General features: G+C 30.1%; 1 protein-coding gene across 1 annotated transcript in view; it reads left to right on the plus strand.

Annotated features, from left to right (window-relative positions):
- Nucleotides 1-18,981, plus strand: part of LOC106468447 — an 81,791-nt gene that overhangs the window by 22,173 nt on the left and 40,637 nt on the right. The window contains exons 6-15 of the mRNA XM_022396784.1: nt 3,868-3,977; nt 4,633-6,164; nt 6,435-6,497; nt 7,523-7,653; nt 8,683-8,778; nt 10,921-11,033; nt 11,466-11,640; nt 13,618-13,752; nt 16,201-16,281; nt 16,678-16,836. Of these exons, the coding sequence (XP_022252492.1) occupies nt 3,868-3,977; nt 4,633-6,164; nt 6,435-6,497; nt 7,523-7,653; nt 8,683-8,778; nt 10,921-11,033; nt 11,466-11,640; nt 13,618-13,752; nt 16,201-16,281; nt 16,678-16,836 (2,595 nt within the window). The remainder of the gene's footprint in view (nt 1-3,867; nt 3,978-4,632; nt 6,165-6,434; nt 6,498-7,522; nt 7,654-8,682; nt 8,779-10,920; nt 11,034-11,465; nt 11,641-13,617; nt 13,753-16,200; nt 16,282-16,677; nt 16,837-18,981) is intronic.

Here is an 18,981-nt window from a genome sequence, read left to right on the forward strand (position 1 = left end):
GCAGAGAAATGTTTAGCATAGGAAATGAGTATAGAAGTAGTTATAAGTGTAGGCTTAATTGTTACTATTGTAATGCTAGAAGTATAAGAAATAAGAATAGATGACTTTAGAGCACTGGTGAGAATGGAGGATTTTGATATAATGGGAATAACTGAAACATGGTTAAATGTAGATGATTTTAATGACAGAAACTTCTTTGAAATACAGGGTTACAGACTATTTAATAGGGATAGAGTATTAAAGATGGGGGGGGGGGAGTGGGTCTATATGAAAAATATAAGTTACATCCTGTTGAAGTTGAGAATATCAAAGATAATAGCAAAGAGATTGAATCTATTTGGGTTTCTATTAGTGGACATAAAGGGAAAAGGCTTTTAGTGGGAATTTGTTACAGATCACCAAATGATACTGATGAAAATAGTGAGAAATTTACAGTGAGACTGAGATTTCAGCTGTTAATGAGGTCATAATTATGGATGATTTTAATTTCAGGCATATAGATTGGGAAATTCTAGATTCAAACCATGAGGGAGAAAGGTTTTTGGAAACCGTTCAAGATGGCTTTCTTCACCAGCTAATCAAGGAACCAACTAGAAACAATACTATTTTAGACTTATTGTTAACTTCAAATACAGAAATGATAGAGAGGGTGGAAATTGGGGAACATCTGGATGCAAGTAATCATTGCTCTATTAGGTTCAATGTTTTGGTGCATATGGAGATAAGGAATAATGATACTTTGGATACAAATTTCAAAAAACAAATTTTGAAGGGATGTAGCAAGAATTATCTGTTGTGAATAGATAAATTTTTAAATATTCAAGGTAAACATATTCCCTATAGAAAGAAAGAGGTAGCTACAAGTAAAAAACCAGATTGGCTCACAAAGAGTTTAAGAGATAAAATTAAAGAAAAGCTTAATAATTTAAGAAATTTATATTGACTAGTATGACAGGAGATTTAGAAGATTATAGAAGATCAAGAAAGTTAGGGAAATTAGGACATCAAAAAGGATGTATGAGAAAAGGTTGGCTGAAAATGTAAAAATTAACAGTAAGGATTTCTTTAAATACATTAAGGATAAACAAAATGTTAGGATGGGGGATGATAAAGGAAGGCTAGTATCTGATGATTATGAGATGGCTGAGTTATTAAATTTTGCTTTTTTTTCAGTTTTTACTAATGAAAATTTAAGCAGTATTCCCCATCTTGAACAGTTGATAGATGGAAACAAGATCGAACATTAATTCTGAGCTGGTTAAGAAAAAATTGGGAAGTTTAAGAAATGATAAGGCTCCTGGGCCAGATAATATTTACCCAAGGGTTTTGAAGGAGGTTAGAGATTAGATATATGAGCCACTTACTACTATTTTTTGTCAGTCCTTGAATAGTGGGCAGGTACCAGAGGATTTTTAGCTAATGTAACTACTCTTTTCAAGGGAGGTGATAAAAATTGTCCAAGTAATTATAGACCCATTAGTCCTACATCAGTTGTGGGAAAAGTTTTGGAAAGTCTGTTAAAAGATGCTTTGCAAAGTCATTTAACAAAGTTTCGAATTTTATTGGATGGTCAACATGGTTTCACTAAGGGAAAATCTTGCCTTACAAATCTCTTAAAATTCTTTGAAAAGGTTACTGCTTATGTAGATGAGGGTAAGGGTGTAGATTTGGTGTATCTGAATTTTCAGAAAGCATTTGACAAGGTGCCACATAAAAGGCTTGTAAAAAAATTAGCTCTATAGGTGTGGAGGATAAGTAAGCAAATTGGACAGAAGAGTGGCTGGATGGAAGAAAACAGAGGGTTGTTTACAAATGGAGTTCTGTCAAACTGGACTAATGTCACAAGTGGGGTACCTCGGGGCTCAGTTTTAGGTCCTTTGCTCTTTTTTGATTTACATCAATGACATAGATGAAGGAATAGTCAATAAATTACTTAAATGTGCAGATGATGTTAAGGTCGTGAGTGTTTCTAGCTGTGAAGAGGATGATGATTTACAAAAGGATTTAGATCATTTAGTGAGTTGGGCAAATATATGACAGATGGTTTTTAATTATTATAAATGCAAGATAATGCAAGTGGGTTATCATAATTTGAATTATAAGAAAAATTTGGATGGAAATAACCTTAATAGTGCCATGAAGGAAGGGGATCTTGGTGTAATAATCAATCAGTCTCTAAAGCCATCTAAGCAGTGTGCTGTTGTTAGTGGTAGGGCAAATAGGAATTTAGGTTGTATCTACAGAAATATTGAATACAAGTCTAAAGAGGTTATAATTGAATTGTACAGGTCACTGGTTAGGCCACATTTGGAATATTTTGTTCAGTCTTGAGCTTCTTACCTCAGGAAAGACATTGAATTGTTGGAAATGGTTCAGAGAAGGGTTACTAAAATGGTGCCTGGGATGGAGGGGTTATCATACAAGGAGAAGCTGAAATCTCTCAAATTGTTTCCTTTTAAATAAAAGAAGAGTTAAAGGGGATCTGATTGAGGTGTTTAAGATTGTAAAGGGAATTGATCATGTTGATGTATCATCTTTTTTCATATTTAACAGTGAGAATAGTAGGACTAGGGGATGCAAATATAAATTTTGGCAAGGTAGAAGTCATCTTCAGCAAAGACAATTTCATTTTTTTACAGGGTGGTTGGCTTTTGGAATGGGTTGCCTTCAGATGTTGTAGAGGCAGTAAATTTAAGTGGGTTTAAGAGAAAGCTTGATAAGTATATGAATGATAAAGGCTGGCTTTAAGATTATTAATTATTTATTAATTACTAGCTGAGTTACCCGGTATTGCATGGTGAAAATTTAGATTTGAAATGTATAGATCAGTATTTTTTTCAGCAAATTATTCAGTAAGTAGACAAAAGCTGTGATGCGAGAAATAAAAAAGCATTTAATCAAACAAAGCTTTATTTGAAATTAGATCATGTTTGAGCTTGTCTTATTCTTTGAGCCTGAAGTCGTACATCATGTTGCTCCTCTGTTTCTTGCTCTCTGTAAGTTATTTGTTTTAATTTTTGTGCTTGAAGTCTGGTTTGACATTGTTCAGAAGTTTCTTGTTGTCTATATCCAGCTTGCCTTGATGATTCTGACTGAACTCTGGCTTTGTGCTGTTCAACAGTTTCTTGCTGTCTTTGAGTAGCCTGCCTTTCAGCTTTAGCACGAAGTCTAACTTTACGTTGTTCCAAAGTAGCTTCCTGTATTTGAGCAGCCTGTCTTGCAGCTTGTGCTTGAAGTCTTTGATTGCATTTTTCTTCTGTTTCAGCTACTCTTTGTGCTTGCATTCTTTTAGTGCAGAAGACTTTCCATAGAAAGGACATTTCTTGGGTGGCATAATCACCTGTATCACTAAACAATAATTTGCAATTCACAAAGTTACTAAATTACTTGTGAAACCACTTAGCACTATTTAAATAAAACTGTTTTTGGAAATACTGAATTGACAGCAAGGTGATCTGAGTGTCTGCCACTATAACGCTTTCTATGTGCAAAACATGCTTATGTTTGTATATTTATTACAAAAAAATGGCACAATTTATTAATACAAAATAAATAGCACCATTAAATTTCTTGTAAAAAAAACTGGTTATTATGAAGTTATTTTAAAATTTGTAAGCTCAACCATTTGGTTTCCTATAGCGAACAAAAACAAATAAATAAACTTCCTCTTTTATATATATAGATTTTAATTTAGTTTATAGGATGGAACAGCTGGGATGGACCAATAGGTCCCATGTTGTCCCAAAATGTTATGTTATATTGCCAAGATGGTAAACATTCTTTATCATTAGATAAATTTTGTGAAACTGATAAAAGAATAAACTTGTTCACAATGTTTAATAGCCACTTATTTTTTATCCAATGAAGGCAGAACATCACAATATGAAGACATATTACTTTGCTGTAGAATCTCGAGAGTTGATGATTCAGTGGATGAATGCACTCTGTCTAGCCACTATCATGCAGACATTCACACGGTAATTTGTAAAATATTGTTTTTGTTGTAGCACTTCAACATTTAATGACTTAGCAGGTGTATGCACTGTTACTGGCAACTTCTGTACAGCAAGATTTATGTTTCTGTTACTGTAAAACCAATTTCCTGTAGTGTTTTTAGACATAAAGATCTTGTGAATATTTTCGTTGTGTGTGTCAACTGTCATGCAGATATTCACATAGGAAGTTTTGGTTTCACTTCCAACATGAACAAATAAAAATTGATGGCTATCAATAGTTAATAATTAGTCATTTGAAGTTAGTTACAATATTGTTTGCATGTGTAATGAAAAGAAATGTACTGTAGAGTGTTGGAAACTAAGAGTTCTATTATGTAAAAGTATTGTATTTAGTAGCTATGATGTTGATGTGTATATGATAACAGATTACTATTATTTAATTCAAATGAAATCGAATTAGGTGTTTATATCACGTATCTGCTTGTTACACATGAGTTATTTTTCAAACTGTTTGCATGTGATGCAAATGTTATGAAAACCCTTGTTGTTGTTGTTTTTTAATTAATACATAGAATGTAGTTCTCAAGCCACATTGTTGACCAATGAACATACAACTTGTTGAGAACATGAAAATTTTGATGCGGTTAATCTAATGCTTGTTTGTATTTCTTTTTAGGAGACACTATAGCACCGATCAGTTAAGTATGCTGCCCACCCCAGGGTTAGACGAAGAAGATTCAGGATTTGTTTCGTATCAGTCCCGTAAACTGCAAGATCATGACGATCCACGAGAAACACTGAACAGCAGCTTTGCTTCAGCTCAGTCAACAAATGACCTTCCCAGAGACATAGATGGAAACTTTGTTGTTAATGATGGTACCAGTGACAGTGGTTTTATAAGCAGCAGTGAGAGACATCTCAATCACTATGGTAGTCAGTCAGTTATTCCATGTACTGTTTATGCTAGAGGAAAAGTGGGACAACATTATTATGCAGTTGGCCCCCCTAAACCAAAGAGGCTTCATGCTAGCTATACAAGCTTACCCCATTGTGCTCCTGACTTGGTACCTCCTCATGACATTAATCCAGGAAGGGACATGTTTATGCCACCACCTGATCATAGAAGTTTTTATGCCAATTACATGAAGGACCCAAATTTCAGGAGTTCTGACAACTGGGAAAATGATTACAATTATTGGACTTTGGAGAGTGATAGATATCATCAACCACAACCTCAACTTTACTTACAGATGTCTACAACAGTAAACCCTGAATCACGATCTAGACAGATAACTGACCGAGACTATGAAAATTCTATTTTTTACAGAGACTCTGTACAGCCCACTAATAGTATGCCTCAAGGACCACCTCTTGCTGGAAGACACTCTGATATGTTTGGAAAGAGTATGGTTGAGTTAGATCAACCAGCAATTCCACCCATTAGTGGAAATATTAACCAACCTGGAATGGAAAAAATGAGTTTGATTACTAGAGAGACTCAAGATCCATCATACTTTTATGACAGAAATTTAGGAAACATGCCAGGTAAGAATTATTATAGGACTACACATGAGTACAACTACTCAGTTTCTTCAAGTCCTAAACATCAAGAAAGCAATTGCCATGGAGTTGTTTCAGCTCGTCCTGTATTCATTGATGAAAATATATATGTGCCATTTGATGCCAGACATCGAGAGCCAGAAGTCCTGGTTCCATATTTTGGCATCTCAAACTCTGATGAATGGGATAATAAAAGTAAAGCCCAACAGAAGGAATCTATGAAAAAGCTTATAGAATGGAAAGAGAGAATGCTCATGTGTCCATTGTCTAAAAAACAAAATTTTGAAGAAACTAGAGCTTTAGATCCAGCAACTTTCAATGGCTCTCCAGGTTTACCTCCTCCAAGACCACCTCTACCAGAAGAATATTGTCAGCAAGTGCTTCAAAATCTAGAAACCCAGGAAATGCAGCAAAAAATGCAAGAGCTTCAGATGCAAGATAATGAGATTTGTAAAACAGTCCATCCTGCTCAGTTTGTAGCTCCTAAATATGATGATAATTTGTTGCCTCCTGAAAGAGTGCCTAAACCTAGACGGCTCTCGTGTGGTGAGGTAGAACGTGAGATTCGTCGCCATGCAAGAACAAATGTTGGAGGTAGATGGGATGAAAGAAGCCAAAGGTCAAACAGAAACTCATCAAGATCACATGGTAATATTTAATGTTGAAATTTGTATAAATAGTTTATTAAAATGGTAGCCTTAATATGAGACTTAGTATTATTTTGTTCTCATTTTCTAAGTAAAATATGTATCACTTTTGCTAATGAAGCAATACATAACAGTGGCTCTTTATTGTTTATTAGATGTACAAAAACGATAAATGGAAGTGAGATGGTTTCTATAACCATAGGTTAAACTATTTGGGGACAGTTTTTTTTAAGTTGATATTTTCTTGAAAAGTTATTTTATTTTCCCATAGAACATCATAGATCAACATCTGCATTAAACACTATTGCCAATAACTACTCATCTGATGATGAAGGTAAGCTCAGAGCTCTGTCTCTTTTATGATTAATGAATGAATATTATCAAATATTCTAACTGGGGTAAAACATTATAAGTTTAATTTAAGAATCATATTAAGTACTGTAAGTTCAGAAAAAACTCAACTTGTTTTTGTCTTTTTAATATGTAATTTTAACATTAAAAGTACAAAGAATTGAAAGTGTTTAGTTTAGATATCTTTTATTGAACTTGTGATGTGTTTTTTATGTGCATCATAATACAGTTTTATTCTTATGATTTATGCATGGTTCATAAGTATGTTTGAGTAGGCCTAATATTTATCCAAACTGGTCTTGCTGTGTTTGTGTATCATAAGTATTTTGGTATAATTAAAATTGTAAATTTTTACAGCTTTTTGTTACTACAGCTTTGATTTTTGACGCTCACTATTTCATAAATAGATTTGATTTTCCAACATTATTCTCCAAAAACTAAAAGCCTTACAACTAGGCTTGAGTTTTGTGTGTTGTAATCGCATATGTATCATCAGCATTAAAAGTGAGATTAATTGATGTTGTATATATTCTTCACATACTATCAGCTTCATATGGCAATTTTATAGCTTATTTTTTACAAAACGTTTTCTTAGTACCTGTATTTTGTGTGCAATTTTTCGTATTTTTCTGTGTTCTTTACATGTACATATAATTATTGATGCATTATTTAAGATAAAATTTTGAATAATTTTTTCCTGGGGGGGGGGGGTGCACTAAGATAGGGTTAACAAATAAAGAACATTTGTTTTGTTCAGTTATTTAAATCAAACAATTTTGTAGCAGTCTAATATTTTAGGATATTTTCAGCTTTTTATCTGACTTGCACTAGTGTTAAATCTCATGTTTTCTTAATATGATACTACAAAAGCAGAAAATAATTTACATTAATATGCAAATTTATTTTTTCGTGATGTGGATTTAAAAATTATTTTTCATTATTAAGAACTTCTCAGATACAGTTTGTGAAAGTAGTTTGACCTTTCTTGTTTAATTTATTTCAATTTAGAGTCACCATCAAGTTCAGGTCATACTAGAGAAAGTTATAAACCAAGAGTTCGTAAAGTGAGTTGGAGAGGAAAGAATCGCAGAGTTGTTGGTAGAACTGTCTTGTCAGACTCAGAGCTTCATGTTCATCAGGTGGGTCTTTGTGCTGACAACAAATTCAAAACATAAATTACTATTACTAAAATATTTTGTTTTTCTGACACACTATTTGTACTATATATTCTCAGGTCTTACATTTAGTATCTGTCTTATGATTATATGAATGCACAAGTGAAAGAAGAGTGTATAGTAATATATCAACCACACCATAGTAGCTGTATACAGTGCTGATGAAGCATTTTACCTAATACCATGGCTTTTCAGGCCTACTAAGGTAGAACAAATATAGTAGTGGTTGAGTTGTAATTTATATTTTCAAATTACATTAACAACAATTGTTTTAAGTGTAAACTACATTAAGTTGGTGAAGTCTAACGTTTTATCAGTTTTGTTTTAGTCACAACTCATTATATTGAAGGTAAGGATTTATTTACACTATATCATTTATTTATTTTAATACCAAACTGTTTTTTATTATTGTTACTTTTTGACTTTAATTGTTCTACTCATCATTTAGAAGAACTGATTTACAAAATATTTTTTAGTTCTTTTTCATAAAAGAGATAATATGTAATGTATTTGCTTATCATAGATAGGTATATCAAATCTGCTTATGTTCATTACTGTATTTAATGTCAGTATTTAAATTGCTTTACACTTTCTGCTCTTTTATGAAAACTTTTAATTTGTACAGATTAATAAGTTTATATTTAAAGTTTTAATTTGTACATGTTAGTAAGCTTATACTTACATTTTTAATTTGTACATGTTTATAAGCTTATACTTACATTTTTAGTTTGTACATCTTAATAAGCTTATATTTAAAGTTTTAATTTGTACATGTTAATAAGCTTATACTTACATTTTTAATTTGTACATGTTAATAAGCTTATACTTACATTTTTAGTTTGTACATCTTAATAAGCTTATATTTAAAGTTTTAATTTGTACATGTTAATAAGCTTATACTTACATTTTTAATTTGTACATGTTAATAATCTTATACTTACAGTTTTCATAAAACAAGTCTTTCATTATTCTGTTTTGTGTTACTACTTGCAGTCTTCAAAAATTTATAGACTATTACAACATTCCACAAATCTGACTTCCAAGCATAGGAACATCAGTATTTCAGCTGGGGAACTTTTAGGGAAAACTGTAAGAATTTTGTTATTCGTAAAATATATTTATGATTGCTAATGCTTAGTAACATTTAAAGTAATAATTTTTTATAGTTTACACTGTGTAGTATTCCCTTTTTTTAGGTTTTAAAAAGTAAATCATTTGAAATTTTATTGTGTGAAATATATATATATATGTACACTATCCATCCTTACCTGCATTGCCTGGGTATTACCTGAACAGAGGACTGATGTTTAGGTATTTTTAAATTTTCATGTAACATTACTTATCAAATGGTATAAGAAAATTGTATAAGAAAGTATATCTCCCTCCCTTTAACAGTCATTGCAATGCCTCTGGATAAATGGCATTTTTGGTTTCTAGTGGAGTCTTACTGTCACTTTTATTGCATACATTTTGCTGCTTGTGATTGGCAATAAAATTTGTTTTTCTCGACATTTTACTCTGAGGTACATATTCAGTATCAGAAATGTTTATATTACCTAATTCCCATCTCCGCTCCCAAAATAAAATGAATAAAAAACAATTTATTTTCGTAGAACTTAATGGGTTCAACTTGTCTATAGTATCAAAAAGGTTATTCTTGTTTGTCAGTAGACACAATAGTGTTTGATGGATTTTTATTTTGACACCATAATGGCAACCCATATATCTATAAAATACACATACATTTTTTTGACGTTATTTCTACTTAAATCAGACCAAAAATGTGGTCCATCTTCTGTGGAAAAAATTAGATTTCAAAGTTTTCATTGACATTAAAAATGTTATGTCAAAGACAATAAACCTGAGTACACTTATTCCATACCTTTATAGGCCTACTATTATAGGAACTGAAAGATGCAAAGAAACAAACACAAATTTAGCTTGAAGTAAAGTTTTTTTTTAATATGGTCAATTTTTTTTTTTGTCAGGTAATAATGACTTTTATTAAAAATGTTTTTTTTATCAATTTGAAAATCAGAAATTTTATTTGTTTAAATGCACAATCACTGAAAGAACTCTTAAACGATAAAAATTCAAAAATACCATTTTTGCTACAACTTTTTTGATTGCTATATAAGGCAATTTTTTTCTATATGTTTTATTTGAAGTAATAACTTTATAATAAAATTCCTTAACCTCACATACACACATTGTGAAAAGTTTTTAGATACAAACAAACAAACATGTAAATATAATCATTTCTGCCAATAATATGAATTCTAACACTTTTATGCATGTTTCTTTTTTAAACCTGTTGTTTCAAAAACTATTACAGTATTACATTGTTGGTGGGAATGAGAATGTGAATTATAACAATTTTTTTTAAAAACATACATTTATGCGTGGTTTCTTTTTAAAAATATAGAACAATAAAAGTTTTGTAACAACAGGTTTTTAGAAAACGTTTTATGGAATATAACCTATACTCTTCTTCAGCTCTCAATTTAACAATCACTCTCTCAACTAGCCAAACTACTGAACTTACTTTGTAATTTAAAATCAAAGACAGTATTTATGTGGTTTCAATGTAAAGTTAAACCTTTAATTTTACAGTGTATTATTTGGAGAATGAAATATTCCTTTATTTTTTCTGTACATAATATGTATAATTGTATTTTCCTTATGTTTGTTATATCAAAGCAATTGATTTATATTCTATATTCATCATAATTGTATGTATTTAATAACTTTAATACCAGATGTCAGTTATTGATATGACTGTTGCCCAGATACCTATTTTTAGTGTAGTTTTGCAAAACTTTACCATGGCTAGTTACAGTTCATTTTGACCTTCCCTGCATACATAGTGTTATTAAGTAAGTTTCTGTGTCTGATGTTCAAGCTTATCATTTATACATAACAATTGTATTAACATGAGTACTATTTCTGATAGCTCTTAACTTATAAGCAGTTTGTTAACAAGTTGTTTGTTGTACCCTGATATAGTTGTTTTTTGTGTCTGTCTTGGTTATGTAAGAAATACATCTTTCATACCTACTCATTTTGTATGTTGTTTGTATGTCCTATACCCCTATGCTGTTTCTTAAACTGTAGAAAATTCTTGCTTGTTTATGTAAGTCCTGTTATTTCAGTTGGATATAATACATTTTATGAACTTTAATTTATTCTCAATTTGATATGTAGATATTAAATTTCAAAAATTAATTTCAGCATGAGGAACTTGTTTTGTTCCTAGTTCAGCTACGGCAAAGTCAGAGGCAGTTATTCAAGGCACGGGAACAGTGCCAGCTACAAATTTCTAACGAACAACATTTGATACAAATGTAGGTTCAATCATCATTTCTTCTTGTATTGTTGAAAGAAGTGATATTTTATATGTAGCATTTGAAAAAAATAATCTGTTAGATTGTGGTATAACAATTATAAATGTATTATATATTCTTTGTTTTGTTATAATTTGTTTTAGAAATATTATAGAAGAAAGAGTAAAAAAAATATAAGAAAAGGATATTTCTTGAATATTGTTGTTAGGTCAACAGAAATTTATTAAATATATTAAATGAATTTTTAATATCATGCCAACATATTTATTAATATTTTATCTGTTCACTGGAATTGAGTAGAATCTACATTGTTTGAAAGCATTCATACTGTATGAAGGTTTTTTAAATCTAGGTTTAGATTTTACTTCAGGTTAGTATGAGAGCATCCTTGGGTAGCTCAGTTGAAGTATTTGTTATTTGGTGATTCCGTAGGAAGCCTCAGGAGAAGGAGCATAAAAGGAATTATATGAAGCTCTGTCAGCAGGTGGAGGAGTTGCAAAATCAATATGTTCATACTTGTCCTCTTGTGAACTTAGTAGAAAACCTTGTTAAACTAGAAATTATGTATGATGCTACCGAAAAGAAATCCACTTATCTGTCCAGTCTTGTAAGCATAACTTTATAATTACATACTTAAGAATACTTATTTCTTGAAGCCATGGAAAAGTAGCTCTTATATCTTATATGTATTTTAATGTAACACATGTGAAATGTCGTGTTGTACAACCAAGTTTGAAGAATTTTATATTCTAAGAATCTTCTTCCAATATTTAGACGTACTACTTACTATAAAGGATATATAAAAATTCACACTTACATCAACAACATGTAAAAATATATATTAGAAATTTTGTTTTTAAAGATAGTTTTTTTTTTGCTGTTCTATTTATGTTACTTAAGTCAACAAGTTCATTGGAAACATTGAGGGATACACCTTGCATTCATTGTGACATGTGGGATGGATTTTAGGCTGTAAAAGCAATTTATGTTTTTAAGTGTCAAAATACTGTTTGTTGAGATTCAGGCCTGTTTTTTCAGTGCATCATTAAAGTATGTTCACTTGAGGTTTGTTTTATTTTATCAGTTGCAAATGTTTTCAGGCCTGGTGGTTAGGGTGCTCAACTTGCAATATGCAGGTGTGGGTTTGAATCCCATCACAGAACATTCCTACTCTTTCAGCTGTGGGGGTGTTATAGTGTGATAGTCATTCCCACTATTTGATTAAAGTAGTCCATGTATTGGAAGTGGGTGGTGTTGACAAGCTGCTTTCCCTCTATTTTGTCACTTCTAAATTAGGGAAGGCTAGCACAGATAACCCTCGATTAGCTTTATGCAAAATACAACAAAACAAACCTTTTCTATTGTAAGTTTTAAGTTCTTTTATCAGTTAAGGTTCAGGTCTTTTTTTTATTAGTTGCAAAGTTGTTCTGAAAAGAAATTGAAACTGTTTTATCTCTTAAAAATAAAGTTATTAAAAAAACAACCCTTACTCTCCAGATAATAATAATCAAAAATTAATTTCAGACGTTTTGCCATTGGGACTTCATCAAGCCACAATATTAAGGTTATAACGAAGGGGGTAGATTTTGACCTTCAAAGGTTTGGAACATTTTACCAAACAAAGGTTCAAAACTTTGATGATATAAATTTGCACAACTTTTTACTGATAACATCATAATTCCTAGCCTATATTTGATTGAAAACCCTTTTATTTTACAGATAAGTGTATAAGTGAAATAAAACATTCATATGTAGTTTAAACATATGTTATATAGGACTGTATCACATTTTTATATTTGAAAATGTATATAATTTGTCTAAATATATTTGATACTACATGCAATATTCATATGGCTACTTAAAGTAAGCTTACTTTACTGTAGGGCCCTGTTGCGACCAATTACAAGAAATGCAGCAAAATAAATCTTCACTTAAAAGTCATCATTCCAATCAGGTTAACCAAACATGCTATATGAGTGTGAAATGTTGATTCAGATTTAACATAACTCATGGTAACTAAATATCTTTTTGAACGTAGTAGTAAGGAAATCATGTGTTTGTAAGATATAAAGTATAATTCAAGAATTCTCCATATTGTGTTGCTTAACACTTTTGATAAGCGTGTTACTATCTAAAGCAATCCATGTAATGTGTGTTTGTCTTGTAGTAAATCTGTAATTATGTGGTTTAGAATATCAAATATATTTTTGTATTGACATTTTTTCAAGAAAAAGTTACAAATTATAATGGTTTTCTGATGTGGTGCGTATTAAACTTTTATTATTTTTAATAACAAGGAATTCACTTTGAGACAATAAAGTCTGAATATGACTTGAATGGATAAAGAAGAAGAATTTATTACAAGTTTGACATATTAAAAAATGTACAGTGTTTTGACGTTGTACCCGCTGATAACAAAACCTCGTCGAAATTTTGTACATTTTTTGCTTTGTTAAACTTGAAATAAAGTTTTCTCCATTACTCATTCAAGCTATTGTCAAACTTGTACTGTGTGTTAGTTTTTAAGTAACCAAGATTTAAAAAAATATAGACAATCTATTAATGAATTTTGTTACCTGGACAGGAGAAAGTTGGGATAGAAAAGTATATACCATCCGAGAAAATGTTGGAATTTGCCCATCATCTCCAAGAGCGACAGAGATTACGAAGTGAAATTGAAGGAGTGGAAATGGTTGCTGTTGAAAATGAAGGGCTCGAAGTATGTACTGTTTACTCTTGAATTATTGTTTTTGTTTCCTTTTTACTTTCAGTTATATTTTAAGATATTTTGTTCTGAATAACTGATTGTTAATCAGAAACATAAATGATATGTTTTTCAGTCAAACTAAGATGGAAAAAAACTGTCATTTTCTATCCTTTTAAATTAACTTATAGAAAAATTTCTTACTTTGGCTTTTCAACTAAACCAACAGAAAAAACTTTTTATTCATGCTTTTCAGCTAACCCTAGAAGAATAATTTCTGACCCTGGTCTTTAAATTAAACCTGGAAAAATTTTCTATTCTAGCTTTTCATTTAAATTTGCAGAAAATATTTCTATTCTAGCATTTTAATTAAATCTACAGAAAAAATATACCTACTATGGTGTTTCAACCAATTGTAGAGAAGGAATTTCCTACTTTGGCCTTTAAACTAAACCTAAATAAAAAATCATCCTATTTTGGATTTTTTTTTATTAAACTTACAGAAAGAAAATTCCCCAATCTAGATTTTCAATTGGCCTTACAGAAAGAAACTCTCTAATCTGGATTTTCAATTAAACATATAGGGAAAAAAATCATTGTTTAGCCCTTCAGTTAAACCTAGAGAATGAACTTCATTGAACATTTTTCACACAGGCTCAGTTGATTTAATCCGACCTCATAACCACAAAGTAATCATTAATTTCCATACTATAACTTTTAGTATGTTAAATATATCTTCATGAAATTTGGCAAGCATTCAGTATACATTACAAGACTTTTGTACACAAAGAATCTGATTCTTTACTTAAGTATTTTTACTAAAGGTTTTTTGTGAATATACAAAGTCTGAGTTTTGACTGCTCTGAGTACAAATTGATTTTCATATTTCTATTAAGAATTCTTTTCTTCATTTGAAAATTTTTAAGTTTCATTAGCGTAACCTTTTGATCCCTCTAAATAAATATTAGATGTTTTTTCAGTAAAACTTTATATTTTGTCTATCTTAACTCTACACAGTGTCAGTGGATTTGACTGACCTTGTAACCACCATAAAAAGATGTGAAATAAAACTGAATTACCCTTTTTCTTTCTATAACAACTGAAGATTTTAACAGAAACCTACATTTCTGTAGCCTAAATAGCTTAAGGCTCATAACTGTATACACATGTATATACTTAGTTTTATTGTCCTTTGAACTATGTCTAACTAATAATCCTGCCACACACATTGTAAATCACTTGTATAACAAGAAGTAGAGAATGTAAAGGAAAAACAAGGAATATGGTACTTACCTTTGTCCTCTTGTTTTTTGGGGTTTTTTTTTTTTGCTGTCAGTTCACGAGCAAATTTGAAGCTTACTTTTTTTTATACTAATGGTACTAGTACACTAAATAATTCTTAATTACTTAATTAATCCAACTAAGAACACAGAAAAATAACTTTACACAAAATAAATAGTGTTGTATGACTATCATAACTTAACTGGCTTTCTAACTATGGCATGAGAACCTTGGGATAAATCTGAACACAGCAAGAGAAAGTTTCAAACTGAAGACAAAATAGACAATACTCTGTACATCATTTGATAGATTAAAACTTTGTCTTTCTGTTGTTTATATATAATATAGTATAAAACGTTAAAGAGAACTATTGGCTATTTGTGTAAGAGAGGATGTGACAGGTGGGCATGGCATGTTTTTAGTTTATGACTCCATAAACAAAGAAGATTGAAGGCCATAAAAATTAGATATTGCTTTAGTAATATCTATATTATAATGTGTAATTTACATTAAATTCCTTACTTCAGGGAGGGGTTTTGAATAAATTAGAGAAGGGGGAAAGACCTAGAGTGCAAATGTGACAATTCTCATTTTAGGGGACACTGAGAATTTTTTATAATATTTCTTTATAAAATTAAGAAATTTAAAAAGTATATAATAATTAAAATTTGATTTATTATCTATGTTATTATATATGTCTGGTTTATTCATATGCATTGATAATAAAGTAGTTTAATTAAGTTTTGAATGTAACTCTGTAAACTTTTGACATGCACATTTTGACCTATCTTAGTGAGGGTGTTAAGGATAAGAATTTATCTATGGAAATAGCTATATATCATCCGATGAAGAAAGCAAGTAGCATAATTGTTTTGAATATTTAAACTTCTGTATATATAATGTTTTAAGTAAATAAAGATCTTAATTTGATTGAAAAGCAGTAGAATGTATTTAATTTTCATGATACTATTGACGTATTATTTGAGTAATGAAACTGCTGTATTTATGATGTGCAACTGTTTGTATTTTAATTTGATTGATATGAAGTAGTATTGTGTAAAGATTTTTATTTGGTATATTGTATTAGCCATTTTATATTTTAGCCCAACTGGTCTTAGATTTTAAATTGTAAGTATTTTGTGATATTATGTGTTTATAATCACAGTATTTTATTTCCTTTAGGACATATTAAGTCATCTTTATCGGCTTGATTGTATGGTACAAGAAGAGTTTTCAAACTTTGGTTCTCTGCAGAAAGATAAAGTAGGATTTAATGTTTTTATGAAAATTGTTTAGTGTAATCCATAGCATAGTTAAAGAATATTTCAACAACTAAATGTGGAATTTATTCCTTTAATGATGATTTCTGTTTAAAATTGTTATATGTTGTCATTGTATTTTCCCAGATCTCTTAAATATAAAAAAAATTAAAATATGACAGGAAAGTCATCATCTACTTAAATAGTGCTTATTTTTGTGCAACACAAAGTTCGTTAGACATGTGAAATATATATAATTGGAATATCTTGTTTCTTCATGGTTTTTATGTAGTATTTAGATGGTTGTAGATTCATCTGTATATTTTGTAAACATATAACTGAAAAAATATCCAGATTCATATTTAAACAAAATTCCTTAAATGTGCTTTTGGGTCTTTAGGAGATGCTGGAACAAAGTTTGAAAACCGTGAAGAGAAAACTGGGTGAATTACATGTAGTTGGAGAGAATCCAGTGGGGATGGAAAATTTAAGAAAACAACAACATTTAATCCAAAAAGAACTATCCCATATCTGTAACATGTTGTCCCAAAGTGCTATGGTGGGTAGTGTTATTATTATTTTATTATTTATTTGAAAGCAGCATCTGTTCACTGATGTTTAAAACAATCCTTAATATCTGGAAATACACAAGCATATAACCTTGAGAAAAAGGGTGACTGTCACTCAGCTTTACTTGTCAATGTGGGCTTATGTACTAGGTGAAGAATAAAAAACATTTTAACTCTTTCATGGCGGGCTCGTACAATTTGCAGAAATCAAGTCACAGTTTTCACTTTTACAACAATACATAGATTTCTTAACATATCCTCTCAACAACTGGTAAGATTTTGTTAAAGATCACAAGTATCTTGTACACAAGTAATGATGGTTTTATAATTAAGTATTTTTACTAAAATATGTTATTCTTCTATTGTAGGTACTCACATTTAAACTATTAAAAAATCAAAAAATATATTACTTGTTTCAACTGCATTCATTCAGAGAACTTTGAAATGTGTGAGTCAAAAGATTATGTAAGCATCTTATTGTCTTGATGTACTTCTACTCAATTACCATTGTATTATTGAAGATACAAAGAGCCAAAGTAGAGAATTTTCATACTTTGTTGGTCAAATGACAAAACATCTGAAGTTTTAAGTAGTTTTTTAAAGGTTTATTTTGATATAAAGAATTTAAAACTTCTATAAAATAAAACTTTGATTCATAATACACATTATAATATTAATTTCATTCACATACACTGAAAGTAAAGGTTTTTAATTAAATTTTAAATGTAACACAGTTACTAATTCAGAAAAGCTTTAAAAGGGGGCACCTGTTGCAAAAATCCTTTTGGCTTCAGAACAGTCAACACTCTCACTCCATATAGTTATGGATAAATTTTTACTAAAATACTTCATTACAAATTCTGTTTCTTGTCTACAAAAGACCTGTATTGTTTACTGAAAGCTTGTTAAATTTCGTTAACATAATTTAGGTACTTTTAGAATTACGGTACGTATACCTTCATGGTTACAAGGTCGTGCAAAATACACAAGCCTGTTGTGAAAGGGTTAAAAAGAATTAATAATAACCAAAAAATGCAACAACATGCAAACATCATAATTTTGAAATTTATATGTAATTTGTGTGGACATTTTTAATTTATATAATAACTATGTTTAATTCTACAAAGCTATAATTACTTTGTTAATTTCTACATCTATTAGCATTGAAAAATTATAGTAAAAATAAGCAGGTGACCATGAAGGGTCAATATCCATCACAACTTAAAATTCAACAAAGGAGGCTAATTCCTAAAACAAATTTTACAAAATATCAATCACAAGGTAAAAGTTGTCTGGGAGTAGTACTCTTATACAAGTAACTGTACCAAATACAAATTGAGAAATTTGATGAAATTTAAAACTCCTCATTTTTGCCAGATTTGCAATGCTAAATTACTGTGAAACTTACTTACTCAACTGTGGTACTTGTTAATATCAGGTATAATTTACAAACCTTCCAATAATAGCAGATCCCATATTGATAAAACTGTGTCCCAACATGGAAGTGATGTGAAGACACACATGACCCAAGGTGTGGTGTACATCAGTGGATCAATTCCAAGTTTGTTCTACAAAAAAAGAAAGTAGACATGAATGTTTTCACTAACTAATACCACTTTTACATTGACATTTTCAAATGCAACACAAATGTGACAAATATTCAAGTCTTCTGCATCTGGAAGTTGTTACTGTGAAATTGTAGGTATTTTTGTCAACTCTTGAATTTATTAATTGTGTTAACCTAATAATTCTTACTTGAAAAATAAAGATCTCCTAACACACAATGTCTGCTATACATAAAACTAATTATATATTAGAGGAAAAATATTAAACATTTATAAAGGCAAAGACTTAATTAAGTTAGCATCTAATTTCAAAAAGTTCATACGGCTTGTGTATGAAGGTGTCTTTGTGTATACATATTTGGTCTATGCTTGTAATGTATCAATGAACTATTACCTATAATAAAGTCAGTTAGCTTAAATGTCTTCTTGCAAAGTTTTAATATGATAACACTTTTTAATTTATAGTATATTAATTAATTTAATTTATTATAGTATATTCAATACCACAGACTTTTACAGTGGTGATTTTCTCTTTCAGCATCAACCTTGTAACCATTTTGTGCTTGTTAT

The sequence above is a fragment of the Limulus polyphemus genome, unplaced genomic scaffold (assembly GCF_000517525.1).
Source record: "Limulus polyphemus unplaced genomic scaffold, Limulus_polyphemus-2.1.2 Scaffold3011, whole genome shotgun sequence".
Classification (NCBI taxonomy): Eukaryota; Metazoa; Arthropoda; class Merostomata; order Xiphosura; family Limulidae; genus Limulus; species Limulus polyphemus.